General features: G+C 41.5%; 1 protein-coding gene across 6 annotated transcripts in view; it reads right to left on the bottom strand.

Annotated features, from left to right (window-relative positions):
- Positions 1-26,542, bottom strand: part of LOC126163145 (lethal(2) giant larvae protein homolog 1) — a 379,746-nt gene that overhangs the window by 75,788 nt on the left and 277,416 nt on the right. For 3 of the 6 annotated variants that reach the window (XM_049920069.1, XM_049920071.1, XM_049920070.1), the window contains one exon: positions 19,452-19,600. The exons of 1 other annotated variant lie outside the window; for it this stretch is intronic. In XM_049920069.1, coding sequence (XP_049776026.1) covers positions 19,452-19,600 — 149 coding nt within the window. The remainder of the gene's footprint in view (positions 1-19,451; positions 19,601-26,542) is intronic. 2 more of the 6 variants (XR_007535167.1, XM_049920072.1) reach the window with 1 other exon arrangement.

Raw genomic sequence — 26,542 nt, 5'->3', positions numbered from 1 at the left:
ACAAAAATTAAATAGGGGTAATGCAGGAGTAGATATAATAATGCGTAAAAACTAGGAACACGGATAAGCTATTATGAACAGCAAAATTAACACATTATTGCACCCACGTAGACATGAAGTCCACACCTTCGCAGATGAGAAGAAGATTGAGTAAATGTATGATGAGTTAAAAGAAATTATTCAGATAGTTAAGGGAATCAAAAATTTGATAGTCATTGGGGGCTGGTATTCAGTAGTAGGAAAAAGAAGAGAAGGAGAAGTAGTAGGTGAATATGGACTCAGGGAAAGGAATGAAAGAGGAAGCCTCCTGGTAGAATTTTGCACAGAGCATAGTTTAAGCATAGCTAACACTTGGTTTAATAATCATGAGAGAAGGTTGTGCATGTGGAAGAGACATGGAGACACCAGAAGATTTCAGATTGATTGATTATGTACTGGTTAGACAGAGTTTTAGGGACCAGGTTTTAAATTGTAAGACATTTCCACAGGAAGATGTGGACTCTGACCACAAATTATTGGTTAGAAAGTGTAGATTAAAACTGAAGAAACTGCAAAAAGGTAGGAAGTTAAGGAGATGGGACCTGGATAAACCAAAAGAACCAGAGGTTGTAGAAGGTTTCAGAGGGAGCATTAGGGAACATTTGAGAAGAACATTGGAAAAGAATACAATAGAAGAAGAATGGGTAGCTTTGAGAGATGAAATAGTGAAGGCAGCAGAGGATCACGTACGCAAAAAGTCTAGTAGAAATCCTTGGGTAACACAACAGATACTGAATTTAATCTATGAAAGGAGAAAATGTAAACATGCAATAAATGAAGCAGGCGAAAGTAAGTCTAAAAAATGAGATTGACAGGAAGTGCAAAATGGCTAAACAGGAAAGGCGAGAGGACAAATGTAAGGATGTTGAAGCATATATCACTACGGGTAAGATAGAAACTGCCTACAGGTAAAGACCTTTGGACAAAAGAGAACCAGGTCCCTGGTTTAACACACACACACACACACACACACACACACACACACACACACACACACACACACACACCAAGAGCTCAGATGGAAAACCAGTTCCAAGAAAAGAAGGGAAAAGGTGCAGGGAGTATATAGAGGGTCTATACAAGGGAGATGTCCTTGAGGGCAATAATATTATGGAAATGTAAGAGGACATAAAGGAAGATGAGAAGGGAGATATGATATTGCATGAAGAATTTGACAAAGAACTGAAAGACTTAAGGGCACATTGTACGTGAAATTCGTTGAAATTTGACATTTTCTGTTTTCTACTCCATAATGTATTTTGGACTTTCCTGGACATTTTGATATATAATACATTAAAATCAGACAATTGTGAGACCTTCAAATAATATTTTGAATGTTGAAGTGTGACTCTCAAATTTCGTGGCTATGCATATACTGCCACAGTTTAGCAGTCATATCTTGGGAACCACGCAGTCTAGAAAGCTGTGAATTGCTTTGTTTTGTGTGTACTGCTATGTCTCAGAAGTTGGCTTTATGGATAAACAAATCAGTCCTTTGTTTCTGATACTAGTTTTCATTGAAAGTAGTGTGATTATCAGCCATTTTTGTAGTAAGCTAACTTCTATTGCTTTTTATATGTAAATAAAATGACTAAGCGTAAAAGTAACTTCAAGAAATGCAAATTTGCAGGTAACAGATATGAGAGACCTGCATTTTCTTCTGAAGTACTTGAAAACACATGTGGTAACAGTGAAGGAAACCATGACAATGTTTCTGAAGTGACCATGCCCCCAGTGTATCGAAAAGGAAAGTAACTTCAGAAACAGGTGACAGTGGTAAAAGCAATGATATTATGGACAGTAATGGAGGTAGTCAAACCTATTTATAGAGATTTGGCAAATCCTGAACTACTAAAGAAGTGTTTACTTGGGAAGACCCAGAATGTAATTGAGTCCTTCAATAATGTTGTGCGGTGCTCTGTGCCTAAAAATATATTTGTTGGCCTTGTGACTCTAAAGTTGGCAGTGTCTGATGCTGTAATAACTTTTAGTGGTGGGAATTAAGAAAGACTTAGGGTTCTGGAGAACATACGGGTAAGATTTGGACAGAACACAGCTAAAGGACTGTGAGAACTGGATGAGCTTCGTGTATGTGGAGCAGAGGTAACTGCTCAGCAAATGACAAAAAGAAGCAAGAAAGTAAAAGGAGAGGCACGCACTGGGCTTTTGTGACGCTGAAGATACAGAATATGGGCCAGGGCTCCTCAGAACAGTTTCCAGGTGTTGCATTTCTGGGTACTCCACAAATTACATTAGAAGTGTAACAGAGCCAAACACTCGGCGAAGTAAGGAACCAGAAAAAGAAATGTCGGGTATGTCCTTTCTGCCATACATTCTGAGAGTGACGGACAGAATCGGCCGTATATTGCGCAAAGATGGCATAAAGACGATTTTCAAACCGACAAGGAAGATCAAAGAGTGTCTTAGATCAGCGAAGGAGAAAAGAGACCCACTTGCAATGTTGGGAATATACCGTATATCATGCAAATGTGGAAAAGTTTATGTCGGAATGACTGGACGATCAATTAACACCAGGATCAAAGAGCATAAGCAACATTGCAGGTTGGGGCAGGTGGAGAAATCGGCCGTGGCAGAGCACGCACTGAATGAGACCGACCACGTAATAAAATTCGCCGACACGGAAGTTCTGGCTGTAGAGAAGCACTATCACACGCGCTTGTTCACAGAAGCTGTAGAAATACAAAAACACACGAACAGTTTCAACAAGAAAGAGGAAAGCCTTAAGGTAAACGGATCCTGGCTTCCCGTACTGCAGCGAACGACCGTCACAGGTAGCAAGAGGAGAACCGTATCGGAAATGACTGCGGAGAAGCCCTCGGACGTTGGCGCGCCAGGTACATGTAGTCTGCGGCCGCGAGCTCGGCTCCAGTTCACCACCGGCAATGGAGGGTGAAGCTTTGACAATGCCAGCCACTCGTGCTGGCGAAACGTCAGAAAAATCATTAGATGAACGTCGGCCGAAGAACCTGAGACAGAAGCCAATAGGCAGTTTGTCAACAAGTGGCCACGAAAGCCTTAACAATTTTGACCAACAACATGCCCCACAATAAAATTTTTAAAATGTCTCACAAAATTCGATAATTTAACTTTGGCGGCATAGGACATACAATGTTCCCTTAATTTGAAACAAGGCCCTGGGAGTAGACAATATTCCATTAGAGTTACTGATAGCCTTGGGATAGCCAGGCATGGCAAAACTCTTCCATCTGGTGAGCAGGCGGACGAAATACCCTCATACTTCAAGAAGAATACAATAATTCCAATATCAAAGAAAACAGGCGTTGACAGGTGTGAAAATTACCGAACTATCAGTTTAATAAGTCATCGTTGCAAAATACTAACACGAATTTTTTACTGATGAATGGAGAAACTGGTAGAAGCGGAAGATCAGTTCGGATGCCGTAGAAATGTAGGAACACGTGAGGCAATACTGACCCTATGACTGCTCACAGAAGATAAACCTATGTTTATAGCATTTTTAGACTTACAGAAAGCTTTTGACAATGTTGGCTGAAATATACTATTTCAAATTCTAAAAGTGGCAGGGATAAAATACAGGGAGCGAAGCTATTTACAATTTGTACAGAAACCAGATGGCAATTATAAGAGTCGAGGGGCATGAAAGAGAAGCAGTGGTCGAGAAGGGGGTCTACATATTGAGGAAGTGGCAAAGCAACTAAAAGAAACATTTGGAGTAGGAACTGGAGTCCAGGGAGAAGAAATAAAAATTTTTAGGTTTGCCAATGACATTATAATTTTGTCAGACACAGCAAAAGACTTGGAAGAGCAATTGAATGGAATGGGCAATATCTTGAGAGGAAGATATAAGATGAACATCAACAAAACAAGGATAATGGAAAGTAGTTGAATTAAATCAGGTGATGCTGAGAGAATTAGATTAGGACATGAGATACAAAAAGTAGTAAATGAGTTTTGCTGTTTGGGGAGCAAAATAACTGATGATGCTTGAAGTAGGGAGGATATAAAATGTAGACTGGCAATGGGGAGAAATGTATTTCTGAAGAAGAGAAACTTGTTAACATCGAATATAGATTTAAGCAGCAGGAAGTACTTTCTGGAGTATTTGTATGCCGTGCAGTCATGTATGGAACTGAAACGTGTACAATAAACAGTTTACACAAGAAAAGAACAAAGGCTTTTGGAATGTAGTCCTCCAGAAAAATGCTGAAGATTAGATGGGTAGATCATGTAACTAATGAGGAGGTACTGAACAGACTTGGGGAGAAGAGAAATTTGTGGTACAATCTGACTAAAAGAAGGGATCGGTGTGCAGGGGACATTCTGAGGTATCAAGGGATCACCAATTTGGTACTGGAAGGAAGCGTGTGGGTTAAAAACTGCAGAGGGAGACCAAGAGATGAATACAGTAAGCAGATTCAGAGGGATGTAGGTTGCATAGCTACTTGGAGATGAAGGGACTTGCACAGATAGATTAGCACGGAGAGCTGAATAAAACCAGTCTTTGGACTGAAAACCACAACAAAATAACATGTTCCAGAATTTCCTACTTGACTGTTGTAGTGCATTATATTTTTATTTCCACTTAAAAATGCTAGTTTGTGCAGCTCCAGTGAGTTCACTATGCAAAGTGCTGTGCCACATATATTGTTTGTGTGTATATGGTGCACATGTTGAATACTAAAACTAATGCAAAACCTCTGCCTATACACAGCATGTGATCATTTTGCTGCTAATGTTGTCTAAACATGTCTGCCTGAGTCGTGGCAGCACTAAGGCTGCCGACTACCGCACTCCACCCATTCACTGCAGGTGTGCCTGCACTGGTGTGTGCTCGTGCACTGTAACAGCTGAGCCACCTTTTGGTAGCTCTACTGATCTGATACCTGCTGCCAACCACCACAATTGCCAGCACTTCTGTGTCAAAAATGTTGTGCAGGCAGCTGCTACGAAGCTCACCCCATTTTCCCCAGCTGTGTGACTGCCAGGCGGCATACCATCCAAACAATGTACTACGACCACTGCTTTAATGGATGCCATCTGTACTCCACGATGCGGTGTACTCTTTGCTACAATATCTCAAAAGCAGAAGTATCTACAATGAAGTTTAAAAGCAGAGAATATTTAAGCAGTGAATTATATAGTGCATCATGAAAGTAAATTGATATAAAATGGGAATTTACCACTGTTGAAGGTATTTTTGAACCACACTCTAATCTTTATTGTGAACTTAATGAGTCAATGTTGGAGTTCTTTTTGCTGACACGCTGTATAACATAATGATTTATTAACATTGTTTGATTGCATCTCCATTTATCTCCTTCTACTACAATTCATATACTGCTGTCTGGTGTTTTATGCATCTTCTGATCTATCCTTTTCATGTAATGAACTTTTATAAATAAAAAAATTATTATGGTAAATATTTGCATCTCAACTGTTACAGCAAACAACTGCACCGACTGATAAGAATCTTAAGCCATGCAACCTAAGTGTTTAGAGATTGACTTTGCTTTAATCCTACTTTATTGCATAAAAGACAGTGTTTATGTAGAAGTAGTTGAGCTGCTTTACATGAAAGTGGCCTTTGTTTCTAATTACTAACTGTATGAGTGCTTATCTTCTTGATTATTTAGTTGTGGCCACAGCTTCAAAGTCAGATCAGATTCCTACTTTTTCTCCTCTGTGTTTTCCACTGACAAGTTTTCTATGTAAATGTATGTTAGTACTTAGATGTTGCCTTCAAAATTCTATGTTTTTGTTGACATATGTCTTCCCACCGATTGAAGTTATGTTAATTAGACAATATATGCATTAGATATAGGCAAGCCACAATATTCATGTTCGATTGTTCCTTCTTGCTCTTTCTAAGCATTGTTGGACAACTTAAATTTTTCGTTTGGGGATTGTTTTTAAATTTACTCCCTTACATTTCACTTAAGCATGAGGAATCAAAAGCCAAGAATTTAAGAGTTTACCATTGATTTCCCTCTTTCATTAGGGAACAAATATAGTCTCTGTGAGCAACAGCAACTTGTGGTTAAACCTCTCTGGTTACAACTATCAGATACAGCACGGCTCGTTTTGAGCGCGCAGTGTAGCATTCGTGTTTGTTGATCAGAGCCAGCCAGTCATTAAGATAAAGGTGCCATAACACGTGCTGGGCCACGAGTGCAAATAGTGTTTAATGTTAGTGCAAGGGTAGGGAATGTCATCACAGAATGAATCATTTCAGAATGCAAGGTATTATTAGAATAGCATGGCAAGATTTCATAACTGTCACCTACAAAGGCAATCATAAACATATAGTTGGATCTTAGTCTGTTTTAAGGACTGCGCTTCATCCATCAGTAAGTGTTATTACCTAGTCAACAAGTCACAGTTACAAAAGAAGATGTGTTGTTACCAATTAATTGTCTTAGAGGAGGGGGTCTCACAAGATCATGACTTGGTGTGGAACAAAAGGCTTCCATTATGTTGGTAAGTGCAAAGATAAAACAATAATGGAAAAGGATTTCGCAAATTTATCAAACAAACATACTGGTTCCATTAGCACTAACATATGTGCTGCACTTACCTGCACATGTGAATATGTTTACAGCAACAACACTTACATACATTTACTGCATGCTGTACTGTGGACAATACCAGAGGAATATGTCCTCATTTGTTGACAGCATTCTGTAGGTTGTTCATAATGGCAAACAGTTTGCAGCAGAAAATGCATTTCACACTAGCGAAGATGACCAATTACTTTACAGTCCGTGTTCACTGAATATTGTTTCATTCTAGTCCATACTACCACCTCGAAATATGGACTTTTTTTAAGTACCCTGTATATTTATCTTACTGTATCGTGTGCCAGCAACGCCAACAGGTGGTATTCAATTTTGCAGTTGGCAGTGGTCATATCATTTTGGCTCATCAGTGTATATAAAATAACCTGGAAGTAATTCCAGTAATTTGTAAGGAGAGTATATAAATAATAGTCACAATTTTTCGTCAGTGCACTTCGCCAAAATATCCGTGCAGATGCTGCTATAGACTACTAGTTTGTTGTTATTCGACTTTTCTCACATCCATGAAGGCTTTCCTTCAAGGTGGGATTTATGAAATATAATGAATGAATGAATGAATGGACGAATGCTCTTAGTATAAGCAATATTTGATGAGGAATAGTAGAATCTATTCACTAACTTCTAAAAACAGGAACTTCGATTTTATATTATCCAATTTTATGTTTCTCACAATTACATGCCATAAATTCATAGCCCCTGCGAAAACTCCATAGGATTAATGCTAAAAATTCCCTGATTCTATGCTTCTTCCCAGTAAGGTTTACTTCGATTTTACATTCTTACTTGACGTCTCACTTGACTTCGTCCCATTTTCTTTGTATTGACAATTGACATGAGTGAACAATGAGTTGTAAGTGGCACAAAAGACAGATGGTTCACACCACGGTTGGTGGCTAGGTTGAGGGAATATTTTCGGCCGTTGTGGAGAGGGGAGATGTGAGAGAGGAAATGCTGACATAATCCACAAAAGGCGTTGCCAACGCAACTTGCAACGTTCAGCTTCACTGCGCAATTATGATACAACTACTGCTAAGTTGCAGCAGCAATGGAAAGAAAGGACCATCGAAGCAAAGTGTTCCGGACGGAGCCAATGCGTGACAAGTGGGCCCACGTGCCACCCTTTCCTGGGCCATTTGTGTAGCTCAGTCTTGTTTCTTTTTGCATGTATTTATGATGTGCTGTATTCAGTAACAGTGTCAATCATCAACCTTTTAAACTGAAGCACAAGTCTCTAAGAATATGCTTGGTCAGAATAAAGGAAACTTCTATTATGTCTGGCTAGTGAGCTCTTATTTGCTGGTGACTTGTTACATCACCCCAAACCCACCAAACCACAGTAAGACACATAATGAGTTTACAGACCTTAGCCTATTAAGCATTGCAAATTCCTGAGGTATTGGATTATAAAATATAAGCAGGCACACAAGCTATAAATCAAAGTCGGTGTGAGAATTTCATTCTTATCCTCCTAAGTAGCAATTTTCCCAACACTCAGTAAATTCAACCGACATAACCAAATCGCAAATCCGTAAACAAAGAAGAAAGAAATTTCAAAATTTTATGTCATACAACTGATCTATTAGGGAAAAAGTGGGTTTTGTCATTAGTGATACTGCTGGGTACATAACTGAAAAAGCTATCACTTTTGCTAAGGATTTATGAGGTAATTGATCCATTTCCCAACACACTACTGTCACAAATTTTACCTTAAAAAACACACAGTTTTGAGGGTTCTTTCATTTTATGTTCATCTTGCAAACAGCAAAAATTAATAGCCTATACTGTGGAATAAACTGAAAACCGTGAAATATGGTGAAAACTGCCGAATTACAACATCTTGGATGTTTGTTTTCCACCTGCAGCCAATAGTTGTATAGCATAGTGAGGTCATGCTAATGCAGTGGCTTCAAGCATTTACAATGATAAACAACAAGCTTACTTGTCGGCTAATTCCAAGGTAGGGCTGATGTGACCAGGGTATAGCAATGGAGTTACCACAGCTTCCACTTCAGTTTAATTTATATAGGTATACTGCATATGCCCTACACTACCATGCATTTATTTTATTAACAGTAGTTCTGCTAGGAGCCTACCGACAGAATACAAAATGTATTGTGCCTCTACTGACTACAGCCAACATAGGCTGGGGCTGATGTGACCAGGGTATAGCAATGGAGTGACCACAGCTTCCACTTCAGTTTAATTTATATAGGTTTAATTTATATAGGTATACTGCATATGCCCTACACTACCATGCATTTATTTTATTAACAGTAGTTCTGCTAGGAGCCTACCGACAGAATACAAAATGTATTGTGCCTCTACTGACTACAGCCAACATAGGCTACTCCATCTGCTATGTGTGGCACTACAATTAACAGGACATGTTCAATGAATGGTTGTGCAATAGCTTGTTTGTCTTTTGCTGCAGTCCTCAATGGTATTTAATGTGTTGTGATGGCAGACAGATCGTTATGAAGGTAACGAATTGCTGGGACAGGCAAACAACACTGAAATCACAGCAGACGTAACTTTATTTCATGTTCACACGTATAAATAAGTACCACATGTGAAGGAAGTGTGCATATACATCCTTTCACAAAACCTGTTGTGTTTACGCTGCAGCAAATGACGAGTTCAAAGCACAAACAGTGAGTGTTGGAAATACCGCCCCACTTCACTCAGCACAATGAACATCTACATCTACATCTACATTTATACTCCGCAAGCCACCCAACGGTGTGTGGCGGAGGGCACTTTATGTGCCACTGTCATTATCTCCCTTTCCTGTTCCAGTCGCGTATGGTTCGCGGGAAGAACGACTGTCTGAAAGCCTCTGTGCGCGCTCTAATCTCTCTAATTTTACATTCGTGATCTCCTCGGGAGGTATAAGTAGGGGGAAGCAATATATTCGATACCTCATCCAGAAACGCACCCTCTCGAAACCTGGCGAGCAAGCTACACCGCGATGCAGAGCGCCTCTCTTGCAGAGTCTGCCACTTGAGTTTGTTAAACATCTCCGTAACGCTATCACGGTTACCAAATAACCCTGTGACGAAACGCGCCGCTCTTCTTTGGATCTTCTCTATCTCCTCCGTCAACCCGATCTGGTACGGATCCCACACTGATGAGCAATACTCAAGTATAGGTCGAACGAGTGTTTTGTAAGCCACCTCCTTTGTTGATGGACTACATTTTCTAAGGACTCTCCCAATGAATCTCAACCTGGTACCCGCCTTACCAACAATTAATTTTATATGATCATTCCACTTCAAATCGTTCCGCACGCATACTCCCAGATATTTTACAGAAGTAACTGCTACCAGTGTTTGTTCCGCTATCATATAATCATACAATAAAGGATCCTTCTTTCTATGTATTCGCAATACATTACATTTGTCTATATTAAGGGTCAGTTGCCACTCCCTGCACCAAGTGCCTATCCGCTGCAGATCTTCCTGCATTTCGCTACAATTTTCTAATGCTGCAACTTCTCTGTATACTACAGCATCATCCGCGAAAAGCCGCATGGAACTTCCGACACTATCTACTAGGTCATTTATATATATTGTGAAAAGCAATGGTCCCATAACACTCCCCTGTGGTACGCCAGAGGTTACTTTAATGTCTGTAGACGTCTCTCCGTTGATAACAACATGCTGTGTTCTGTTTGCTAAAAACTCTTCAATCCAGCCACACAGCTGGTCTGATATTCCGTAGGCTCTTACTTTGTTTATCAGGCGACAGTGCGGAACTGTATCGAACGCCTTCCGGAAGTCAAGAAAAATAGCATCTACCTGGGAGCCTGTATCTAATATTTTCTGGGTCTCATGAACAAATAAAGCGAGTTGGGTTTCACACGATCGCTGTTTCCGGAATCCATGTTGATTCCTACATAGTAGATTCTGAGTTTCCAAAAACGACATGATACTCGAGCAAAAGACATGTTCTAAAATTCTACAACAGATCGACGTCAGAGATATAGGTCTATAGTTTTGCGCATCTGCTCGACGACCCTTCTTGAAGACTGGGACTACCTGTGCTCTTTTCCAATCATTTGGAACCTTCTGTTCCTCTAGAGACTTGCGGTACACGGCTGTTAGAAGGGGGGCAAGTTCTTTCGCGTACTCTGTGTAGAATCGAATTGGTATCCCGTCAGGTCCAGTGGACTTTCCTCTGTTGAGTGATTCCAGTTGCTTTTCAATTCCTTGGACACTTATTTCAATGTCAGCCATTTTTTCGTTGGTGCGAGGATTTAGAGAAGGAACTGCAGTGCGGTCTTCCTCTGTGAAACAGCTTTGGAAAAAGGTGTTTAGTATTTCAGCTTTACGCTTGTCATCCTCTGTTTCAGTGCCATCATCATCCCGGAGTGTCTGAACATGATGGTTCGAGCCACTTACTGATTTAACGTAAGACCAGAACTTCCTAGGATTTTCTGTCAAGTCGGTACATAGAATTTTACTTTCGAATTCACTGAACGCTTCACGCATAGCCCTCCTTACGCTAACTTTGACATCGTTTAGCTTCTGTTTGTCTGAGAGGTTTTGGCTGCGTTTAAACTTGGAGTGAAGCTCTCTTTGCTTTCGCAGTAGTTTCCTAACTTTGTTGTTGTACCACGGTGGGTTTTTCCCGTCCCTCACAGTTTTACTCGGCACGTACCTGTCTAAAACGCATTTTACGATTGCCTTGAACTTTTTCCATAAACACTCAACATTGTCAGTGTCGGAACAGAAATTTTCGTTTTGAACTGTTAGGTAGTCTGAAATCTGCCTTCTATTACTCTTGCTAAACAGATAAACCTTCCTCCCTTTTTTTATATTCCTATTAACTTCCATATTCAGGGATGCTGCAACGGCCTTATGATCACTGATTCCCTGTTCTGCACTTACAGAGTCGAAAAGTTCGGGTCTGTTTGTTATCAGTAGGTCCAAGATGTTATCTCCACGAGTCGGTTCTCTGTTTAATTGCTCGAGGTAATTTTCGGATAGTGCACTCAGTATAATGTCACTCGATGCTCTGTCCCTACCACCCGTCCTAAACATCTGAGTGTCCCAGTCTATATCTGGTAAATTGAAATCTCCACCTAAGACCATAACGTGCTGAGAAAATTTATGTGAAATGTATTCCAAATTTTCTCTCAGTTGTTCTGCCACTAATGCTGCTGAATCGGGGGGTCGGTAAAAGGAGCCAATTATTAACCTAGCTCGGTTGTTGAGTGTAACCTCCACCCATAATAATTCACAGGAACTATCCACTTCTACTTCACTACAGGATAAACTACTACTAACAGCGACGAACACTCCACCACCGGTTGCATGCAATCTATCCTTTCTAAACACCGTCTGTGCCTTTGTAAAAATTTCGGCAGAATTTATCTCTGGCTTCAGCCAGCTTTCTGTACCTATAACGATTTCAGCTTCGGTGCTTTCCATCAGCGCTTGAAGTTCCGGTACTTTACCAACGCAGCTTCGACAGTTTACAATTACAATACCGATTGCTGCTTGGTCCCCGCATGTCCTGACTTTGCCCCGCACCCGTTGAGGCTGTTGCCCTTTCTGCACTTGCCCGAGGCCATCTAACCTAAAAAACCGCCCAGCCCACGCCACACAACCCCTGCTACCCGTGTAGCCGCTTGTTGCGTGTAGTGGACTCCTGACCTATCCAGCGGAACCCGAAACCCCACCACCCTATGGCGCAAGTCGAGGAATCTGCAGCCCACATGGTCGCAGAACCGTCTCAGCCTCTGATTCAGACCCTCCACTCGGCTCTGTACCAAAGGTCCGCAGTCAGTCCTGTCGACGATGCTGCAGATGGTGAGCTCTGCTTTCATCCCGCTAGCGAGACTGGCAGTCTTCACCAAATCAGATAGCCGCCGGAAGCCAGAGAGGATTTCCTCCGATCCATAGCGACACACATCATTGGTGCCGACATGAGCGACCACCTGCAAATGGGTGCACCCTGTACCCTTCATGGCATCCGGAAGGACCCTTTCCACATCTGGAATGACTCCCCCCGGTATGCACACGGAGTGCACTTTGGTTTTCTTCCCCTCCCTTGCTGCCATATCCCTAAGGGGCCCCATTACGCGCCTGACGTTGGAGCTCCCAACTACCAGTAAGCCCACCCTCTGCGACTGCCCGGATCTTGCAGACTGAGGGGCAACCTCTGGAACAGGACAAGCAGCCATGTCAGGCCGAAGATCAGTATCAGCCTGAGACAGAGCCTGAAACCGGTTCGTCAGACAAACTGGAGAGGCCTTCCGTTCAGCCCTCCGGAATGTCTTTCGCCCCCTGCCACACCTTGAGACGACCTCCCACTCTACCACAGGTGAGGGATCAGCCTCAATGCGGGCAGTATCCCGGGCAACCACAGTCGTAGTCCGATCGGGGGATGCGTGGGACGAGCTGGCCGTCCCCGACAAACCCCCATCCGGACCACCACAGTGATGCCCATTGGCAACAGCCTCAAGCTGTGTGACCGAAGCCAACACTGCCTGAAGCTGGGAGCGAAGGGATGCCAACTCAGCCTGCATCCGAACACAGCAGTTGCAGTCCCTATCCATGCTAAAAACTGTTGTGCAAAGAACGTCTGAACTAATCTACAGAGAGCACAAACAAAACGACACAAAATTGAAACGGTTATTAAAATACAAGATTGCCTAGTAAATGCAGTAATGCTGCCACTTGTGCACTGCTGACACACTGCTCGGCGGCGGAAGGAGACTACGCGATTTTACACTATTCAGGTACTAAAACGCGATGCTGCAACTCTCAAATACTATAATACGCCCGAAATTTATGAATTAAACAATGCAAGTACCAAAAACACGCAAAGAAATTAAGAATTAAACTATGTAACAAATGAGTGAGCTAGGAGTATACGACTTGCTGCTGCAGCTGCTTATCCAACGGCGGCAGGGAGCACACTGACTGACCAACCGACACTGGCCGTTCAAAACAAAAACAGATGACAGACGACTACGCGAATTACACTATTCAGGTACTAAAACGCGATGCTACAACTCTCAAATACTATAATACGCCCGAAATTTATGAATTAAACAATGCAAGTACCAAAAACACGCAAAGAAATTAAGAATTAAACTATGTAACAAATGAGTGAGCTAGGAGTATACGACTTGCTGCTGCAGCTGCTTATCCAACGGCGGCAGGGAGCAGGGGGGAACAAGTAAGTTTACAAGCAATACACTACAGGTCACAGTGCTCGTGTCACCAGAGTATGCTGCACTGCCATTGGCTACAGAAGGAAAACACACACACCCCCACCTGTTAGATTGTGATGCCTTTCACCATACTTCACAGTTTTCAGGTTAATTAACCGTGTTCACCAATTTCTGCTTTTTTATGGGTGAGTACAAAGGAAAGATATCCCAAAAACACGTGTTTAGACATATAATTTGTCGTCTGTTGGTAAAAAGCTCAATTACTTTCTACCCAGATACCAATTCCAGTTTTTTACGAGATTTTACTTGCTGTTGTACGTCTGTGACTTTTTTAAGAACTGATGAAATTCATTACCACATATTAAAATTTAGCCAACACGAAGAAGATGCTGTCATATGCAAATGATTAGCTTCTCAGAGCATTCACACAAGGCTGGCACAGGTGGCGACACCTACAACGTGCTGACATGAGGAAAGTTTCCAATCGATTTCTCATACACAAACAGCAGTTGACTGGTGTTGCCTGGTGAAACATTGTTGTAATGCCTCATGTAAGGAGGAGAAATGCGTACCATCAGGTTTCCGAATTTGATAAACGTCAGGTTGTAGCCTATCGCAATTGCGGTTTATTGTATCGCGACATTGCTGCTTGCGTTGGTCGAGATCCATAGATTTTTTTCAGTTTTTTATAGATTTTTTCAGTTAAACAATGTAATATTTTAACAGCTATTGATAGCTGGTGAAATAAGAAAAAGTATGCTGTTGCAACAACACAAATGAAGGAATCTTACTTTTATTTTTATAATGAGTATGACTATTTCATAAGTTATTAACCTTCCTTCTCAATGGTTTAATTAATAGTAAATTATTTCATGATTCTGTCACAGTTATAGCTGCATTAGTATGTTCGTGAGGTGGAACTGCACAAACCCCACTTTTGTTTTGAGGGGGGGGGGGGATTAAATTAACATGAGGGAGGGAGGGAGGGAAGGAGGGGGGAAGGAGGGGGGAAGGAGGGGGGAAGGAGGGGGGAAGGAGGGGGGGGGAGAGAGAGAGAGAGAGAGAGAGAGAGAGAGAGAGAGAGAGAGAGAGAAAACAGTGTACGATACAGGCAAAAATAAATTGCTCCTAGTGTTGCAATTTCAGCATAATCCTGTAATAGTGTTTTTGGCTGACTTATCAAATTAGTGGTATTATTGTCATAATCTGTCTGCAGACGGGCTATCTGCAGCTTACAAGTTTCACGTGAAAGCTTCAGCTGTAGAACTACATCTCCCCTGCCACGCTTGCTGTCCTGTCCGCAAGGAAGTCTAGCCGTTATGTGCATTATCACTAATAAAAAATTAGTGTTACTCATACTTAGTTGTATTCTTCAATTGTTTTAGGCTGTTCCTTTTCTTACACCTCTTATAAAATATTATAACTTAAACTTTCTGTAATACTTCTGCAAATATTCATCAATTCACCATAATTTTCAAACTAAGAAGAACTCTTTACGAGCCTCCTACTACCAATGTAGGAAACTGTTGCCCTGATGACTAATTTATGTCAACTCTTCTTTCTTCCTGTCCCTCTCAAACATGTAAGTATGTACAAGGTTCCCCCCTCCCCACAATAACTAACTCACTAAATGTTAAAAACAATACAGCCTGATTGCTATTCTATTCTCTCAAAACAACCACACATTCTGCGGCAATAAATGACAACCATAAAGGATCGCTTTAACACTAGCAGTAGATGATACCACATTTCGGAAAATTAATGTAAGGGACCAATTTATTTCCTTATTTTGCTTAACACTTTGAACACATTCTCGACAACTGTGTATTTATATTCTGCAAAAGGGAACAAGTTCTTTGACATTTATCATAAATAGGATCCAAAACATGCTACCCCCACCCCCCCCCCCCCCCCCACCCCCACCCCCTCTTGACGTTTCACCCTCAAACCAGTCAACAACCTGCTGTGTTTGTTCTGTTTGCTTTTCTTATAATCTCATTACTTCTTCCTTAATATGTATTCCATTCCTTCTTAGTCTGGCCTCTTTTTCAGTTCTTATCTTTCATATAATAATTTCAATCCCAAAAAAAGCAGGTGTTGACAGATGTGAAAATTACCGAACTATCAGTTTAATAAGTCACAGCTGCAAAATACCAACGCAAATTCTTTACAGACGAATGGAAAAACTGGTAGAAGCCGACATCGGGGAAGATCAGTTTGGATTCCGTATAAATATTGGAACACGTGAGGCAACACTGACATTACGACTTATCTTAGAAGAAAGATTAAGGAAAGGCAAACCTACGTTTCTAGCATTTGTAGACTTAGAGAAAGCTTTTGACAACGTTAACTGGAATACTCTCTTTCAAATTCTGAAGGTGGCAGGGGTAAAATACAGGGAGCGAAAGGCTATTTAAAATTTGTACTGAAACCAGATGGCAGTTATAAGAGTCGAGGGACATGAAAGGGAAGCAGTTGTTGGGAAGGGAGTGAGACAGGGTTGTAGCCTCTCCCCGATGTTATTCAATCTGTATATTGAGCAAGCAGTAAAGGAAACAACAGAAAAATTCAGAGTAGGTATTAAAATCCATGGAAAAGAAATGAAAACTTTGAGGTTCGCCGATGACATTGTAATTCTGTCAGAGACAGCAAAGGACTTGGAAGAGCAGTTGAATGGAATGGACAGTGTCTTGAAAGGAGGATATATGATGAACATCAACAAAAGCAAAACGAGGATAATGGAATGTAGTCGAATTAAGTCGGGTGATGCTGAGGGTATTAGATTAGGAAATGTGACACAAAGTAGTAAAGGAGTTTTGCTATTTGGGGAGCAAAATAACTGATGATGGTCGAAGTAGAGAGGGTATAAAATGTAGACTGGCAATGGCAAGGAAAGCGTTTCTGAAGAAGAGAAATTTGTTAACATCGAGTATAGATTTAAGTGTCAGGAAGTCGTTTCTAAAAGTATTTGTATGGAGTGTAGCCATGAATGGAAGTGAAACATGGACAATAAATAGTTCGGAAAGGACGAGAATAGAAGCTTTTGAAATGTGGTGCTACAGAAGAATGCTGAAGATTAGATGGGTAGACCACATAACTAATGAGGAGGTATTGAATAGGATTGGGGGAGAAGAGGAGTTTGTGGCACAACTTGACGAGAAGAAGGGACTGGTTGGTAGGACATGTTCTGAGGCATCAAGGGATCACAAATTTAGCACTGGAGGGCAGTGTGGAGGGTAAAAATCGTTGAGGGAGACCAAGAGATGAATACACTAAGCAGATTCAGAAGGATGTAGATTGCAGTAGGTACTGGGAGATGAAGAAACTTGCACAGGATAGGCTAGCATGGAGAGCTGCATCAAACCAGTCTCAGGACTGAAGACAACAACAACAACAACAACAACAACAACAACAAAAAGAACATTTTCATTTATTTCATTTCTATGCTCTTTTTGCATACACATTCCTTGTTGAAAACTGAGAACACTTTGCAGATGTCCTTGCACAATGACAGAAAAAAAAAGAAAAAAAAAAAGGGCATACTTAATACAAGGGCGTGCTGAAAAGTAATGAGTGTGAAAATTTTGCATAAAAATCCTTTAAGCTTTTTGAATAAAAAACAAACATTATTAAGATTCTACGTAATTATTCTTCATGTCTACATATATATATCACAGTGTAGGCACCCTGACAACAAACACATTTCTCCTATTGAGAGACCAGTTCCTCGATAGTGTTACTGTAGAATTTTTGAGTTTGCTGACAGATAAACATCGCCACCACCTCTGCTTGCATACTATCACCACTATTTAAGTAAAGTCCTTAAAGATATTCTCTAAATTTTGAAAACAGATGAAAATCGGATAGGGACAAGTCAGAGCTGTATGGAGGATGATCTATGACAGTGAACCCAAAGTGCCAGATTGTGAGCACGGACTGGCATTGTCGTGCTGAAGGAGAGTGTGCTCAATGTGTGGACAACCGCTTCGAATTTGAAACTTGATTACAGCATGCTGTTTCTCTCACACTGACATAACTACGTTGCACACCATGTTATAAGCTACAATTCTGAACCCACTACTGGCAGGGTGCTGCAAATGTGCTGACGCAAAGAATAAAGATGAAGAAATTTAATAACATTTATTTTATTCAAAAAACTTTAAGTGTTTTCACTAAAAACTTCAGAGGCATCACTTTTCAGGAGGCCCTCCTACCTACAGCTTATTATCAAATAAACAAACACTCAACTTCTGCTTTTTAGTCTCTCATCCCATGCACTACACATTATTTTCATTTTTCTCATTCTTATGTTCATCCAGTAATGGATCAACTTTTCTCAGACATCAATTCTTACACCTCTCCTACTAGTATTTCCTATCTATAAATGTTCCTGATGACATACTCTTGAGGTGAATGGATATCTTCAATAATTTCTCTTAATTACTTCTTGTACTGATTACATATTTCTCATCATGGGGGAATTAATAACAATATTACAGAATTTCTAACTTGTGTCGGGAATCTCTTAAATTTAATCTTGCCTGGACATTTAAACTGATGGTACTACTTTACTGCCACTATCATACAAGTCAAGGTAAAGTGCAGAGCATAACTGGTGCAGATAGGTGCAGAGGTGCTGGATGTAGTCAAGGGAGGAAGGAGGATTTGAGACAGGTGCCCATTGATTATGAAGATCAATAGTTGTTAGTGAGAGAATAGATGATGTTTCTGCCTACACATGGAATTATCAGTAATGGTCATGCAATATTTCTAATTACTCTAGTTTAATTGTCTGATAAACTGTGCATGCAACTGTAACTGATTTAACACAAGGTGAGAACAGTTTGTACACAGCAAAAACTTCACCTTAGAATGCTCATAAAAACACCCTGCAAAATGTAACTGCAACAAATTTTGTTTTAACAAATTACTGTGAATGACTGTGTAAGTTGACAGTATACAATTTCTATAAAAGCGAAGTTCAGCTATTACCAACTGAATGTGCTGGAAAGTGATTTATAAAAATGGAAAATTTGTCTCGGCTAAGAAATACTTATTAGAGCATTTGAAGGGGGGGGGGGGGGGGGGAGGAAGAGACTGCAGAATTTTATATTTCCTGTGAGTGATATGCCCAGAGGAAAGCTCAAAGTTATCAACAACAAAGCTACCATACTTATTATAGGGCATAAAACTGTAAAAGTATACTGAAAGAAATCACATGCAATACACACAAAAAGGAAATGAGGTTTTGTTATTTCTCATATTTAGAAAAGCAAACCATACATACAACTATGTGAAAAAACTGAAATAAAAAAATACAAAAGCTTGTAACTTTTTAAGATTGCCACCTTAAGTCATTTAAATAAATGAATAAAATGCTTAAATTTACAGATGAGATAGTAAAATAATACTGAAATATTCTAATGCCTTCATAAAATTAGATAAGAGCGTTGTAGTGTAATACAAAGGGAGCTTGACACTAAATTGCCAGTGGTACTGGCAACTCCAGTATATTTCAATATACAGACAAACAATCCTCATTTTATGAAGCAGCTGACAAATTAATACTACTCTCTGTACAGTACAGTTGTTTCATCATGCATTTCAGATGCAGTAAAAGAGGAGGAATGTATAAAGTAAGAGAAACTAACTGTCAGCAGAGTTGATGACCGTTGTTTCACTACTGCTGATGATGGTGGTCTTCATCACAACTGACTGCATCTCTGTTGTCCGGGAGTTCAGCTCCAGCCTCTCCGTTTTCAACTCTGTAACACGGCCATCCTCTGTGGCTGTGGATGTGCTGCAACATCACCAGCTACATACAAATCTGATACTATAATGTACAGCACTGTTTCTTATCATTTCAGAATGTATTGTTTCACATAATGATGTGAGTTTTCAATGTGGTGTATTTCTTCCAAAGCCTATATGTAGTAAGAAATTATAAAAAAAATTAGAATAATACATTAAGAACCTATGTCACCATTAATTTTATCACCAGAATTTTTTTTTTATATACTGCAGTACCAAAACTGAATTACAATCTGTGAGTGTGAGTTGTTCCAAGAATATATTTGAAAAAGTATGGACAGCAAACACTGTGCAGTAATGGAAATAAGATAAACACAAGGTTTATTTCATCAAATGCCTGCCAGTCAAGTAAAATGTTACCTGTCTGTCAGTTCATGATCAGTTTGGACCTTGTAGCACCCAATACAACATTCAATAGATTTCAATGCACTAACACAGCGCAGGAAGTAAGTTAACATCTTTTCATTCCGAAGGGCATCTGAAACTGAGTGTCAATTTGAAATGGTAGAATTTGCAATACTAAATGACCATGGTACTGCTTAAAGAACCATTCAGATACGATGCACTCATGGAGTCAGCAGCATAATAGAATAAAAATCAACGGAAGACGATTTCTCCAGGGGCTGATGGTATGAGCATTGCTTACTGGAGGTCAAATTTGACTTTAGTTCTGAAATTTAACTCTGTCCATGACTACACTCCATTGTGTGACACTATGATATGGTCCAATGAAGGAGGTTCAGTGTTGATCTAAATGCTTAGAAACACTGCTAAAATTGGCTACTGACACAATTATTGTGTTTTGACATTAGTATTTACTACTAAAGATATAGTGTTAGAAAAAAAAGTTAAACAAACGAGACACAACAAAGGCAACAAACTGATAAAAGTTACACAATGAACACGAACAGGTATGGATAAAAGTTGCTGTTGGTTTTAATTCACAGAATATAAGAGAACTTGTGACTGTAAATGTCTGAAAATGTGTTATGACAATATTAAGAAAAGGAATAAGAAAACATTCACAGATGAGAGGGTATAATTGTAAGATGCATTTGACATTCATTAAATTTCATCTGTATGTAAATTACACATGCTATGTAAACTGGAGCAAAAACAATATCAAAACTTTTCTAAGTCGAAATGCATAAAGCTGGAAGCAGTAATTTTGTCAGGCCTACTGTTATCAGAAATAGGCAGAAGCTAAATGCAGCCCTGAAGCCCCAATTTATTCCTCTTTCCCACCACTACAATGATAATGGCGATTATCATCTCTGAGTTACATATGGTAAGATTGCATAAATTTTAATACCCCCAGATACATTTTTAAGGTTGTGTACCTCTGCAGGTAAAATGGAACCCTTAAAGGATCACTTTTTCAGTTTAAATTATTTCTATTACAACAGTGCTTCTGTCCTGTCAGCTGTGATTTTGAATTGTGCTAGGATTTTGTTGTCATTGAACCAGTGGTTCACTAAAGTGTACTGAAAATTGTTATATTGTCTTAATAATAGGGAAACTCGGCATTGCCAGGATGTTTAGGTACAGCAGTGCCCCAGATTCATAAGCACGAAATTTATTTTTGACTTATGAAGCTTCTTTGTATACGTGTCAAGCATTATAGCTGGGGACATGAGCCGAGAGCTGGTTTGCTTCAGTAGTATGGAGACAGCCGCATAGAGCTGGCCATGCAAAAATAACTGCCACTAAGGTCCACACCCATAACACACAGCGTGCCTAAACCCGCAAACAGAAAGACACAAGATGAAACTTTAAATTACAATATCTTTTTTCCTCTATGATCTGATCTTGATGAACTGAAGTCTATATGTTGCCCCAAACTACACTTAAGTTACCTGTGAAAACCTAATGAAAATTTGCCCATAGTTTTGGATAGTAGCACATTCGGACGGACACACACACACACACACACACACACACACACACACACAAAATGCTTTTGGCAGTTTTATTATTAGCACAGATATGATGGATACATCACATGTACCTGGATTACTGATCAGTTAGACATAAGCATGAGTAGTTGGGTAGTGTTGTTAGTAGTTTATGTCTTGGTGACCGGATATAATTGGCAGTTAGAGAGCAAGTAGTAGTTAGCAAGGTTCTAATGGCTCTGAGCACTATGGGACTCAACTGCTGTGGTCATAAGTCCCCTAGAACTTAGAACTACTTAACCTAACTAACCTAGGGACATCACACACATCCATGCCCGAGGCAGGATTCGAACCTGCGACCGTAGTGGTCGTGCGGTTCCAGACTGTAGCGCCTTTAACCGCTCGGCCACTCTGGCCGGCGTAGTAGTTAGCAGGTTATAACTTAAGTGTCTATCCTTGATAAGTCTCTTCTCTGTGTCTGTCTGTAACTCAACGTGTCATCTTTACAGTGAGTAGCAATCAATCCTTTCATAATATTGTTGATATTCCAACCAAGACCTTCCACTGTTTGATTTTTGCCTAACAGCCTTTCTTCCACCCCACAGCCCAGTGGTGCTTACCTTTGTTACTATTCTTCAAGGCAATACTCTACTCAGTGTCTTTCCTGTGTTATTACTAGAGATGAGGGATCCGCTCTTGAACTAATGCATGGAGTTGCATCTTTCAAAGGAGTGAACAATCAGTGATTCAGAAAAAAAGAACGGTAGCTCCAAACGTTTCCCACGGCAGAGAGAGAGAGAGAGAGAGAGAGAGAGAGAGAGAGAGACTGAGCATATCAGCAGCGCCTCTGCTGGTTGCAGCACAGTGCACGCCACACGACACAGCCAACGCCGGCCTCTGCCCTGCTTCTACCTTGGCTGCCTGCATTGTGCAGTGCCCCATTGGATTTTGTGTTTCACATATGCCGTGCCGTCTCTGTGCGTCGTCTGCCGCCTGCAGTGCCTGGCGCAGCTTAACTTCGCATCGCACTCTGTCGGCGATCATTTCAGTCGCACGTCCTGCCCTCTGGGCAGTTGATGCGAGCAACAGGACAGAGAGCCACCTAGCGGATAACATAGGAACTACTTGCAACAACCTGCTCGCAAGGGAACGGACGATTTGTCTCGGAGCGGGTGAGTTCACCGCTCCCCCCCACCCTCGGAACTCGCCCGCTCAACGCTCGCCCCACCGTCTCGATTCTAGCCAGAGCGTTGAGAAAAGAGACTCAGCTGTCACTCTGGTCTCTGCGGTCTCAGCTCACGCAGTAATACAGCTCGCGGCTCGACCTGCTCGACTCAGCGCCTATGCATCGGAGTTCATCTCTACTGGATATTGTTCTTCGTAGTAATACCGCTATGTATATTACATTATTATGTTATGTATACATCAATTGTTTTTATTTTATTTTCCTTTGTTTAAACTGATTAGATTAGGTTCCTGACGACTCCTCTTACTATAGGATTTTTATTATGGACACTCTAATTTACGCTTTAATGACGAGAGAACCGATAAACGTATCGCAAAATGTGATACACCAATATTTTCCTTGTTTTATTCTGCGTAAGGCTATATGCAGCACTTTCGTTTTACAGTCAAATTTATATTTTTTTTCTTATTCTGGTACTGATTTTGCGATTTTAGGCGTCTTCGGAAGGAAACGTTCACTTTAAAAATATATGGCATGTGATGTATTTGTATGAGGTTAATGAAATTTTAATACATTATAGCCAAATATATTGTTAATGTAAATCTCAAGTTACAACATTTTCCGATCACCCAAAAAACCACGATAGTGCAAAATAAATCAATAATCCAAAACTTTGTCATATCGTGGAAATTTCAATAAACAATACAAAATTCTTACTCATTATCTGTGTTACTTCAAAATAGGATCAAATAAGATCAAAATACAGGTATAGTACTGGAATAAACCAAGTTTAAAGGGCAATGTGCCTTCCATTTATTTTCTATTGTAAATGAGTGGTGAGTCATGAAAAAGAGCTAATTCATTTCAGGGAGTGAACAGTTCTGATCCAATCTCTGAAAAGAACAGTTTTGCCCATCTCTAGTTATTACATCGCCTTCCACATGCCCTCACACTATAAACCGTCTCATATGCACACAACACACGACTATATGAGCAGGTGGACTACTGATGCAGCACCTCATGCCCCAAATTCTTCCTGCTGATAATTATAATTATTCCTATTATCATATTTCCTCCCTGATCCTCGTTTATTTTCATGTTTTATTTTCCACATCTATCTCCGGCACAGGAACTTGTGATCCTCAACTTAACCAATCCCCCACCCCCTTTCCTTATTCCAATATACACTCCTGGAAATTGAAATAAGAACACCGTGAATTCATTGTCCCAGGAAGGGGAAACTTTATTGACACATTCCTGGGGTCAGATACATCACATGATCACACTGACAGAACCACAGGCACAGACACAGGCAACAGAGCATGCACAATGTCGGCACTAGTACAGTGTATATCCACCTTTCGCAGCAATGCAGGCTGCTATTCTCCCATGGAGACGATCGTAGAGATGCTGGATGTAGTCCTGTGGAATGGCTTGCCATGCCATTTCCACCTGGCGCCTCAGTTGGACCAGCATTCGTGCTGGACGTGCAGACCGCGTGAGACGACGCTTCATCCAGTCCCAAACATGCTCAATTGGGGACAGATCCCGAGATCTTGCTGGCCAGGGTAGTTGACTTACACCTTCTAGAGCACGTTGGGTGGCACGGGATACATGCGGACGTGCATTGTCCTGTTGGAACAGGAAGTTCCCTTGCCAGTCTAGGAATGGTAGAACAATGGGTTCGATGATGGTTTGGATGTACCGTGCACTATTCAGTGTCCCCTCGACGATCACTAGTGGTGTACGGCCAGTGTAGGAGATCGCTCCCCACACCATGACGCCGGGTGTTGGCCCTGTGTGCCTCGGTCATATGCAGTCCTGATTGTGGCGCTCACCTGCACGGCGCCAAACACGCATACGACCATCATTGGCACCAAGGCAGAAGCGACTCTCATCGCTGAAGACGACACGTCTCCATTCGTCCCTCCATTCACGCCTGTCGCGACACCACTGGAGGCGGGCTGCACGATGTTGGGGCGTGAGCGGAAGACGGCCTAACGGTGTGCGGGACCGTAGCCCAGCTTCATGGAGACGGTTGCGAATGGTCCTCGCCGATACCCCAGGAGCAACAGTGTCCCTAATTTGCTGGGAAGTGGCGGTGCGGTCCCCTACGGCACTGCGTAGGATCCTACGGTCTTGGCGTGCATCCGTGCGTCGCTGCGGTCCGGTCCCAGGTCGACGGGCACGTGCACCTTCCGCCGACCACTGGCGACAACATCGACGTACTGTGGAGACCTCACGCCCCACGTGTTGAGCAATTCGGCGGTACGTCCACCCGGCCTCCCGCATGCCCACTATACGCCCTCGCTCAAAGTCCGTCAACAGCACATACGGTTCACGTCCACGCTGTCGCGGCATGCTACCAGTGTTAAAGACTGCAATGGAGCTCCGTATGCCACGGCAAACTGGCTGACACTGACGGCGGCGGTGCACAAATGCTGCGCAGCTAGCGCCATTCGACGGCCAACACCGCGGTTCCTGGTGTGTCCGCTGTGCCGTGCGTGTGATCATTGCTTGTACAGCCCTCTCGCAGTGTCCAGAGCAAGTATGGTGGGTCTGACACACCGGTGTCAATGTGTTCTTTTTTCCATTTCCAGGAGTGTATGTTTGCTACCATGCCTCATCCGTCTCCTCTCCCCCCGCCCCCAGTTTTTGTACATGTTTTAAGTGGGTGTATGTGTGTGTGTGTGTGTGTGTGTGGGGGGGGGGGGGGTTGAGGGAGAAGTGCATATTTTTACATATTTGCAAGTATGAAAAGGATTGATTGCTACTCACCGTAAACATTAAGTTGCAGACAAGCACAACGAAAAGAAAATTATACACTGAGCTTTCAGCCAAAGCCTTCTTCAGAAATGGAAGGAAACACCCCCCCCCTCCCCCACACACACACACAAACTTACACAAGCACCATACCTGGTTATGTGCATGTATGTGTGTTTTCTTTTCTGAAGAAGTCTTTGGCTGAAAGCTCAGTGTGCAACAGTCTTTTTGTTGTGTGTCTGCAATTCAACATATCATCTTTACATTGAGTAGCAATCTTTCCTTTTCCCACTATCCAGATCTCCTCACAGCCATCTAATGCCTTCATTTGCCCATTTCCTACCTCACTTCCTGTTTCCCAACTATATTCCTGTCTTGATTGACTCCTGCTCCTTCTTTCTGCACCAGTTCAGGAAAATATCCCGTTCTCTGGCTAAAGCCCATTTCAGTATCCTGTTCCTTAAATGCTGCCTAAACCATGGAATCACTCCAAATGGCCTAAACATAAAAATTCCTTTTTGTGAATTCCATCTCTCCTTTCACAATGACCTGCACCTTTTCAAATCCTGCCAACTCCTATCCCTTACAAACCTGGTACTGCAGAATCACACCTCCATGGCACGCGCATCCCAGAACTGCCTAAGCTGCCTACACAAAATACTGCTACTGTGCAAGCCCTAGCGCATTATCACATCTCTAAAACTGAATTCCTTGCACTACAGCACCTGGAAGAGACTCAAGACAACACCTTGGCAAGTGATCCAGCCTGCTGGCATCCAACTGCTGCCTTGGAGCACCACTATCCATTCACATCCAACCCAAAGTGTTCTTCAATCCCTCACAGCATCCAAGACCTCCACTTGTCACATCCCCCAAAACTCTCTACCAACACTCCACTAAACTCAGAGCTGGAACAATCACTATTGCTAAGCTTTCCACCAAAAATCCTCAGCTCCACAGAAGTTTTAGTCTTATCTAAAGATCTCACCTTTAGACCTACATCCAAATTTAACCATGACAGACTTGTCAAAGACCTATTCTCCTTCTCCCGATACCTGCAAACGCTGCCAGTCGATCCAACTTAAAT

Source organism: Schistocerca cancellata, chromosome 2 (genome assembly GCF_023864275.1).
Source record: "Schistocerca cancellata isolate TAMUIC-IGC-003103 chromosome 2, iqSchCanc2.1, whole genome shotgun sequence".
NCBI lineage: Eukaryota > Metazoa > Arthropoda > Insecta > Orthoptera > Acrididae > Schistocerca > Schistocerca cancellata.
This window is presented reverse-complemented; position numbering and strand designations above follow the sequence as displayed.